Source organism: Dendrobium catenatum, unplaced genomic scaffold (genome assembly GCF_001605985.2).
Source record: "Dendrobium catenatum unplaced genomic scaffold, ASM160598v2 fragScaff_scaffold_1483, whole genome shotgun sequence".
In the NCBI taxonomy this organism is placed as follows: domain Eukaryota; kingdom Viridiplantae; phylum Streptophyta; class Magnoliopsida; order Asparagales; family Orchidaceae; genus Dendrobium; species Dendrobium catenatum.
Genome location: NW_021319945.1, coordinates 1945985 through 1956690, shown reverse-complemented (window position 1 = coordinate 1956690; position 10706 = coordinate 1945985). Strand labels below are relative to the sequence as shown.

Below are 10706 nucleotides of genomic sequence, written 5' to 3'. Positions count from 1 at the left end.
ATTATTTAATTAGAATTATAATTATAATTACTAATTATAATTAATTAATAATTAATTATAGATTATAATTAATTAATTATGACAGTAATTAATATTAATTATAATTAATAATAAAGAAAATGCTTGCAATGCTTCTCTCGCCTCGATCCTTGAGCTGACCCCGCCGACAGTCGCCGACGACTCTCCACCGCCGGTCTCCGGTCCCGAAGGTATAATCCATAAACTCAAACTTCCATCCTCGACGTTCGCGTCGGGCCGGTAGACCACCTATGCACGCCTTTGTTGAGTGTGGTAGGAGGGAATCTGGTCCGACGCCTACGACGAGACGGACAGTCGCTTAAAACCTCACCCTCCTGCCTCGACTGGCATGTCGGGCCGACGGACCACCTATGCACGCCTTTGTTGAGCATGGTAGGAGGGAACCCAGTGCGACACCTACGACGAGATAAGCGAGCGACCCTCTCCCTCCTGCCTCGACATGCGCGTCGAGCCGGCAAACCACCTATGCACGCCTTTATTGAGCTTGGTAGGAGGGAAACTGGTGCGACGCACACGACAATGCCAGGTGAGCCTGATGTACTTTTTTCTTTGCGCATCCGGAATAATTCATAAGTACCCCCGGGCGGGGGGAAAGCAAACTGTTTTTTTATTGTAACAGGTGCCGTCAAAGATCCCATGCACGCCTTTGTTGCGAGTGGTGGGAAGAAAAATCACAGCCGTGTTGTCCTCGAAAGAGGGCACCTACCATGCACGCCTTTGTTGCGTGTGGCAGGAAAGGCCCAGTTTTCTCGTAGTTTTCCCCTAGATAGAGGAGAGACGCCGGGAGACTGCCGAAATTTCGAATGAAATATTACTACACTTGGACCTGTTTTGAACTCAAAAAGAACAAAGAGACCGGACTCAAATGAGAAAGAGCAGTGGACTTTTGAACTTGATTGAACATGAGCAGAGGACCTGAACAGAACTCAAATGATTAATAAAGGCCTAAATCAAATGAAATTAAATCAAGCCAGAATTGAAATTCAAATCAATATGAAAATGAACTTAAACTCTACAAGAACCACAATGGAGCTTGAACTACACAAGAGACCTGAACAAGCACTTGAACTTGTACTTGGAACTCGAACTGTGCAGCATCAGAGGACCCGAACATAGAACTCAAGCTTGAATTCAATTTAAAAGTGGAATAAATTGAACAAGATAACTTGAACTTGTACTCTGAACTCAAAACTGAAATGAGATGTGGAGAGCAAGAAACTCAAACTGAACTCAAGCTGGATCCGAAATAGAGACTTGAGTTTGAATGGGATGCCAAGAGTTGAACCCATAACGACATACAAGACTCAAGCATGGGCTGGACCTTGAACTCGGGTCTGATGAAATACATAGGACCAGGGCTTTGAATGAATGAACAAATCAGAGTCTAAATGCACAGTTCTCTAAGTTAACAACAAGCTACAAGTGGGAGATGAAATCCCGATGCACATGAAAGATGTACGAATTCCTACAACAGTCCCTACAATGTCTGTTGATTGAGATGACAATACTGGAGACCAGCAATCAAAGATCTGTCCCCTACAAGCAAGTGTAATCGTCTACCCACCTGAGATTGGTGAAAGGTGGATATGATGCAAGAACAATAACCCTCCTACGAATACCCCCAGGAGGTCGTAGCGGATACAATGAGTCCCTGCAAATGAACGCAATCTACTTGTGGATAACAACAGTGTATTGTAGGCACAACGAACCACTGTGGGCACAAGTACCGATATCACCTACGACAGTGGTGATCAAGATCTACAAGTACATCGAGTACAAGGGCAACTCGATGTACGAAAAAGAATACCCCTGGCAGAAAGGAAGTTTGAATGGAATTAGAACCAAACTTCCTGGTGTTCCAAAGTCTCTTCTTAGTTCTATACTTAAGAAGAAAACAGCTCTGGTGCCCACAAACTCCGGAAATAACAAGTTCACGACACCGAAGATCCTAAAAGGAGTTCTTTCCAGATCAGCGGTCATTGACCCCAAATTCCAGAAAATAACATCCATGGTGATTGAGAAAGGGGAGTCAATGTCAAGAAGAGGAAATACCTAATAACAACCAAATAACGACGTCACCGGATCCGCAACTTCTATGCAAGCGGACAGAAGGAATCCACAATCTACAACGCAACGCCACCAGATCTGCAACACTCATACAAGCAGACAGAAGGCATCTATAATCTACAACTCAACGCCATGCCACCGGATCCGCAACATTCATACAAGCGGACAGAAGACGTCTACAAATACTTTCAAAATACCTTTGCATGTGCACCATAGTTTGTATACACATAAGTACACAAGGGGTATGTGAAATCAATGAAATTCCCAAATACCCGCATAGGCCCCGACGAGCGTGTTATTGGTACACACGTGACGCCTAGGAATGTTGCGCGGATCAATAAGTGAATTCTTGTTCGAACCCGATCCTTCTATACGGATCAATAGGAATGGACAGGGTTCGAACCATCAGATAAATATACGGTCACAAAGTTGACCGGAATATTTATTTTATACATTCATATTAGGCTTTCAAGGCCTATAATCAAGGGAAATTCATAAGCAAAGGCAGGAAGCCTACGAAACCTGATCCCCTATCGGCAAGTTGATAGAGTCGACAAGGTTCAAGCCATAAATGGAAAATACCTCAAACACCCCGATGATGGCCGCGTTGATTGAAGATCTAAACCGGAGGGGTTAATTTCAAGCATTTCCAGCTTCTCAAAAGTCTATTCAAAATCCAAAACTTCACAAAGTCCAAAATCCAAAATCCCACAAATTTCAAATCCATATATTTAAAATTGAAATCAATCCATCAAATACTTAAAGCAAAGCTCATCCACCCTCCGCAACAGTCTGCCGGGGTGGACAAATTCAAATTTACTTTAGCTCACAAAAGAGCTAAATGCCTAGTCAAAAATATCACTAGAATCCATTCTCAAAACAGTCTCCTGCCAGTAAGAACGTGGTACGTGTCCTCTGACCGGCAGTTTGCCGCCAAATGGCACCGCAGGATAAACGGTTATGACCCGGGGCCCTCTGAACCGAGTGGTTTTGCCGCCAAATGGCACCACGAAATGTCGATTATGACCAGAGCCGATACGTTTCTTATTGGCATCAAATCCTTGAGATATGAATCAATAGGATATGATTGATAGGGCACAAAGCCCTCAGTCAGCTAAGGTGGATTCAAATTTGTCCCCTTAGACAAACATTTACCCCATGTCTACCAGGTCCCCTTGGACGAAGCAACCCATAGCTGCGGACAAGGATCCTTCTGTCAGGTTGGGTCGACTACCTCCTCTGACTAAGTAGACCAGGGACCACGATGGCCCAGGATGACGGAACCATGGGATCTTGATCGGGTCCATCATCCATTCCCCCATAATCCGCTTTAAGTGAAAGATGATGAAATTTCAAATTTTGAATATCTAATCTTCAACCTCTCAATCATCAAATGCCTATTGCTGTTACTATACGCCAGATAACACGTATATTCTACGCATCTGATCGACGACTAGCCTTAATCGAAAGTTCTCTTTCGTTATCGGGAGGGGTAATTAACTATAGGGGCTTGCGCCTATAGGAAACCAGAACCCATCATCCATTCCCCCACCATCCGCTTTAAGTGAAAGATGATGAAATTTCAAATTTTGAATATCTAATCTTCAACCTCTATTGCTGCTACTATACGCCAGATAACACATATATTCTACGCATCCGATCGACGACTAGCCTTAATCGAAAGTTCTCTCTCGTTATCGGGAGGGGTAATTAACTATAGGGGCTTGCGCCTATAAGAAACCAGAACTCAGATCATAAAGTTCTCACCAAATGAGGGTGAAATCTCTGGGTAGTGTCTTATCTACAAACTCATCTGCCTTCCAAAATTTACCTCGGAACTTATTCTGTTAAAACTCCCTCACCGAATAAAAAAAACGGCGGGGAGGCCGGGGCCGAATTTTCGGAGCCCACATAATAAAGCATAAGTATTATAACTTACATAATCAATATATGCTATGATATACTTACTGTATAAGTACTATGTCATAACCAAGAAACTACTTTATGTGAACCCACTCAGTCACATAATTCATAGTTTCAAAATTATGTTATTTTATAATTTAAAGCAGTTATTCTTCATTAAACAAAATTGATCAATACAACTTGATTAAATCTTGCGCATCCATTAACCATAATTAGTAGTTAATTTTCTTAACATTGCTACTAATAATTTTGGGTACTTACAAAAACGCCAATTAATAAGCATAAAAAGAAAGAATCAAACACGGTTTCACTCTTTTCGGAAATGATAGCAAAACATTATTATTTTCTGCATATTGATTTCAAAAGTAAATGCAAATTAATTCTCCTTAGCAACTGCCCTCACACTTGCTAGCAAGATCCTGCAAGCAACCTATATGAGGCAGTCTCAGTTCAACAAGACCCAATAACCATCAAACCTTAGAACCTTCAAATTGCTGCTCCTCGACTGTTGTAACTAATTCAAATTTTTGCTCCTTCAAACTTCTTTGAAAACGTGTCATAATTACAGATGCGCAATAACTTTGCTTATAAAAGTCTGAGAAAAAGTTACATGAATTTTGTGCTATGACCAAAGGATAGTTGCACTCGATTGAACAACTTTTTAACAGCAATTAAAGCAGCTGTTGGAATTTTGAAAACCGACTACACACAGCAAAATGGTTGGATATTCACCAATCAATGAATCAAACATTAATACCTAGAATATTGAAAGGTGCCATAATTGGAGTTATGACATTTAAAATAGGAAGGACCCGGCCCCACTTCCCACCACCCACCCCAACACATGCTCAAAACTAAGGCTTCGTTTGGGACGACTTTTTTACTGCTTTTTAAAGTAGCTTTCAAGTATAAAAAATTTAAATTTTCTATTAAAAAACTGCTTTAAGAACTACTAAAAAATCTGTCCCAAACGATGTCTAAATGTCCAGCACACATCATAAAAAAGTTTTGTAAAGCCCGTAGAAATTTAAAAAGCACAATAAATGTTCATAAAGAATATCGGGAAAGAAAAAAAATGTAAAAAGGACAACATTCAGCTAGTTGGACTGATAATCATGCCACTGACCTGAACCGCAAATTGTCCAGTGCCTCCAGCAGCTGCAGTAACCAGAACTACTTCTCCTGACGATAGCTTTCCAGCCTACAGATATGGAACAAATTTTATGAGAAACGCCAGAAATGGTTGTAGTTGTAATAAAGTAATTGGTTGTTGAAAGAAAAATAAAAGCATCATGATAATTATAAACAAGAAAACTATGTTAAGCTGAACAGTTTTAGAAGTGGAACTAGATGAAACGGAGATAGACCATAAACACAAAGTTCTTCAGCAAACCCATTATTCAGAAGATACAACCTAACCATTAAAATAGTACTCAAAATGAACCTTTTCTAAAGCAATTGAAGCTGTCAAACCAGATGTGAGCATGCTCACAACTTCTGCATCTGGCCTGGGAACAGGAAGAAGGTGCTTTGCTGGAACCTGAGGAAAAAAAAAAGAGAACGGTGGCAAAACTTTAATAGCTCTACTTTTGGGGAGTATGAAAAGAAAGGTTCAAATAAGAACAGTAGATACATTACCTCTGTAAACTCAGATATGATAGACTTTAGAGGAAGGAGAAAATGGTATATATATATATATATATATATAATCAGAGAAGCATCAAACCTTCATCATCAATCATCATCAACGACAATGTTGAGACTAAACCTGATGGCATTGAGCACATACATGGTGACCGAGCAGGTCATCCGAGATGAGAATTCAGGAAATGGACATAATTTTCACATGGAATGGATCTAGAGAAAATTTTCATGCATGAAAATAGCATGAAATAAAAAAACAAACAATATTATGAAATTTACATTCATTTTATTGATCGGATTGCTCCAATCCATCTGCAATAATAAACGGTGCAAACAAGCCCAGTTGCACCAAATCAAACTCCAATCAAGCCCTATGATTAATCTAATTTTGGCTCAAGCTCAACCATTTCTCACTAAATTGAACATAACTCTCTAATTTCTAATAGAAATTGTACGATCACCATATTAATGGAAAGCTAGCACGGCCCTCTTCAACTTTCACGTTCAACATTTTGGCTGATCATAACATAACAAGACGGGATTTTCCTAAATTGAGAGTAGCAAATTCTGAATTTCAGGAATCACGATATTTGGTGTTAACGACTGGTTGATTTCAACCCAATCAATAGCAATTTTTACATAAAGTAGGAGTACGAAACCTGAATTTTAGAAATTATTGACTAACAACTTTCCCATTATTTTGAACATAACTTCTCATTTCTTGTCAAAATGACATGAAATCTGACTGGCAGGATCTTTACTCAATTCTCTATGACTTCCATGTTCACATATTCCATCCATTCCGATCCAGTCAAACGCATTTTTACACGAAATCTGAATTCAGAAATTACGCTGAACTTTGCTCACCAGTTAAAGCATAGGTTCCCAATGTGATTCAATGTGTTGCGTACACCACTTTAGTCAATTCCGAAAAGTGAGAAAACCAGATTCTGAATTTCAAAAATTGCAATAACCCCTTATCACCAATATGGAAATAACTACCTTCATTGTTGCATAATTGAACCAAATTTGGAGAGTAGATTCTCAACTAAATTCTATCCAACTTTTATGTTCACGACTTTAGCCAATTCTAATTCAACATGACGCAATCATAGCAATAAAACCGAAATATGAATTTCGAAAATCACAGCCACTTCTCATTTATTGAGACATAATTCACTCATTTCTCATCAAATTTGCACAACTTTGGAGGGTAACTTCTGGAATTGATCATCTGCAACTTTCATGCTCACCATTCTCGCCAGATCTAACTAGAAAAGATGCAAACTAAAACACAAAAAAGTAACTAATGCTTAGAGAAATTAAGGAGGGCTTTACTAGCAGTATCCCACATCTCCTAAGCAAAAAATCCAACTTCCCAATCTACTCTTAAAATACCCTAACCACTTCAAAGCTACCATTACAATCTTTCCTCCCTCTCCATTCTCTTAGTCTCTCCATCTAGCAAAAACCTGGCGATATTGCACAATGTATAAGAGAGAATTTTCTGCACCCTTGCTCACTCCACACGCAAAACTTTATCGGCATGATAGGAGATTATTTTAATATAACCCATCACTTTTCATGGAGGAAGCTCTCTAAAATGGCCGCAAACGTCTTTCTTGGCATGGGGATATACAATGCCCTTATCTACGTGCTTTCCACACTACCTATAAACTTCTTTCTTGATGCAATGAGACAATTTTTTTGGACATAATGTCCGATACATGAATTTATTTGTGTGGTGGAAAGGCCCATCATATTATTTTGACACATCTTTATATGGGCGATGCAAAAACGTTGCCAAATTTGAACTAAATCCTTTGCATTAACTTTATGACAAATAAACAAGCATGTCAAAGTAATACAATCTTACGCAGGACTTTCAAACAAAAAAACGAAATAGTATTAAAGTGAATATAAAATGTATTAATTAACTAATAATGAGAAAATTGTGATGGGTAAAATGCCTAAAACTCAACTGTGTGAACTTTAATAAATTACTCCTAGAAGGCAGGGAACAGGACTTGTACTTGGGTCATTGTATAAGTGAAATAGAGTGGAGCACCAGCACCACCCCAAAAACAAAAAATCTCAAATAAAACATACTTAATATGCAAGTTGTAAAAAAAATATTCAGGAATTTAATACAAAAATAAATAAATAGTTATTGAACTAGAGCATGTCAGCAAAGGATATGGAACCTCACCTCACTTCCACAGACCCCACACCTTAGGTTGAATCACCTTAGTGCCATCAAATTTTAAATATCTCTATAACATACATTATGAATATCAAACGCTTAATGAACACTTTGAGTTCTTCAAAAATACACTAAGGTCAGGGCATAACTAGATAATTAATCAACGCTTCTAAAAATCATCTCGACCACTCAGTTATACTTCAAGTAGATGCATGTATACCAATCAGAATAGCTTACCTCGTGTCCCAACGAGATGCAAGAGGATACATGTGAGAACAGGTAATATTCAGGTAAATTATACTTAATTAGTGTTTAATTAAATTAGTATTAATAGATTATGTTATGTATAAGTTAGTTAATTAATTATTAAAATTATTTTCTACTTAGAGGAAGGGATGTATTCACTGGAGTCTTTTGGGTGAGCAGTTAGAATGTGGGACCCACTTTCCATTAATATTATCTTCTTAACCGTGGATATCCCATAGAGATGGCTAGAGAAGGTTTTCGGTGCAGAATTTTTCCTTGAGAGGGTTCGGCTAGAAGTCCAGGAATCACTGTTCCCTGGTTCGGAGGTTGTAGGCGGAGATAGGAGGCCTGCAGCAGTGTCGGCACTATGCTTCTTGCGGAAATGATATTGGTCTCGGCATAGTGCAGAGAACACTGTAGAAGAGGCGGACAAGTGCCGCTGGACACTGAAGAAATCGCATAATTTACTTGTGCAAACAGTGGTTCTGTGGTTCAATGGAATTCAAAATATTTCATTGAAAGGAAGTTTTGTAGAAATTGTGAAAGAAGGGAAACAATTGCAGGTAAGTAAAATGATCAGATTTTTATGAATTGTAGTGATGTGAGTATGCAAACTAGTTGAAAGAATTATGAATTAAGATGGTAGCTTGGAGAAGAGAGAAAGGAAGAATAGAAGAAAAGAATAACAGAAAGAAATGAAGAAAAGGTGAGAAGTATACTATTAATTTTTATCTTTTATGTCACCTAAATTTAGTAACATTTCTAACGATGATAACCTAATTGTATGGTAGAATTATTCATAGATTTATGCAGAAAGAAAGCTTTGGGTTTGTGTATCAAAGGAAAAGGCTTCATGGTATAGGTTTTGAAAAGATCACTCATCAGGAAGGTAAATTATGTAATTATTTATAATTGTAATCGTCATGAATGGTTAATTTATTCCTTATGTTTTGAAAGCTTATTATAAAGAGATGCATTATGAGAATTTGGTTAGTCATCGTGAGAATACATTAAGATATTCACAACTGTCTATCCATAAGAATAAGAGAGATTTGATAAATGTTTAAATGTGCTTATCTCAACCTTTTTTTAACTGACAATTTTATTCAAAGAAGTTTTTGTTTTAACTTAGTAGCTATTTAATTCTTAATACACCAGATGTACGAGTATAAGCATACTTGAAGTTTATAACCATTAAAATCATATATGAATTATGAAGGTATGAAGTAAGAAATATTAAATTAAAAATAAAGATTGGCTATATTATGAAATGATGTCTACAACATCAGGTGGGCAAAAGGGACCCAATTACTAAACACGTATTGTAGGTGGGGCAAAAGGGACCTCAATGTAATTCAATTGCGATAATGCCAGGGTTACATGGGCTCCATTGAATATTGTTATAAATTTATAACCAAGTCTTTTACATATTTAATTTTGATATTCAGTGAAACCTCGAAGAGATAAAGAATAATGCTAATTAAAATTTTTGTTGTTGTTATCATTAAATGTGGGTTTAATGCTTTGTGACTTCAAGGTTTTGATTTATTCCTCTTCTTATATTATAACTGTTATTTAGATTATATAATTTGCTGGGCCTCTTAGCTTATCAACTACTTCTTACTGGTTGTCTTTACAGGAAAAGGGAAAGAAAAAGTGGAAGAAGTTTGATATGCAATGCTAACCTATGTACAAAGAAACAGAAACAACAAAAAAAAGAGAAATCCCGCATACATACCTCGTATTCGTCGAGACGCCCAAATTTCCACCGCAAGATATCCCGCGTACATGACATTGTTCAGTGCCGACGCCACTGGAGTCGTGTCTCTTCCCGGGAAAACTGCTCAAATCACGCGCCAGCTATGCTTTTTTCGTCGTTAAATACCGGACCCATGGAAGCCTTCGAGACCTCTTCCCCCGCAAACCTCCACAAGCCGCAGGCTTCCTCCATTCGCAACCCACGACCGAATCCCGATCTCTGAAGTCGTTGATCTCTCCCATCCACGGCAAAACCCAACCCTCAGCCGACGCTAGAGCGACTCCAGTCCGACGCCGACACCTCTTCCTTCTTCCCAAAATCTTCCCAACCTCCGAGCCTCACCTTGCACCGATCCACACAGAGAGAAAGAGAGTGAGAGAGACGGAGAGAGAGTGAGAGAGAGAGCCGACATACCATTTCCTCCCCAAGATTCCATCGCCTCCTCTCCTGTGAGCCGAAGCCATATCCGAACTCACCTGCGATCTCTTGTCCTAGCCCCTATCTTCCGATCTCTCACCAACCAAAGCAGCCGCACCCAATTGCTCTCTTACCCGAGCCTACCATAACTTGCTCCCTTTTGATATTCCCAAACAACAATATACTAATTAAACCTAGGTAGTGTATATAATATTACTGTCATTTCATTTTTGTTATCTTTTTATTTAGTGTTAATCATTATTTATACTACTAATATTAGTAATATTATAGTAGATATTATTATTATGGTTAGTATTATTACTTATATTATCACTATTATTTGAAAAAAAAAATGATTTGTGTATATAATATTACTGTCATTACATTTTTGTTATCTTTTTATTTAGT

At 38.2% G+C, this 10706-nt stretch overlaps 1 protein-coding gene across 1 annotated transcript in view; it reads right to left on the bottom strand.

Moving 5' to 3' along the window:
• The window catches only part of LOC110115436 (prostaglandin reductase-3), a 94812-nt gene that overhangs the window by 22434 nt on the left and 61672 nt on the right, over positions 1-10706 (bottom strand). Inside the window, 2 exon segments of the mRNA XM_028700340.1 lie at positions 5156-5230; positions 5474-5610. Of these exon segments, the coding sequence (XP_028556173.1) occupies positions 5156-5230; positions 5474-5610 (212 nt within the window).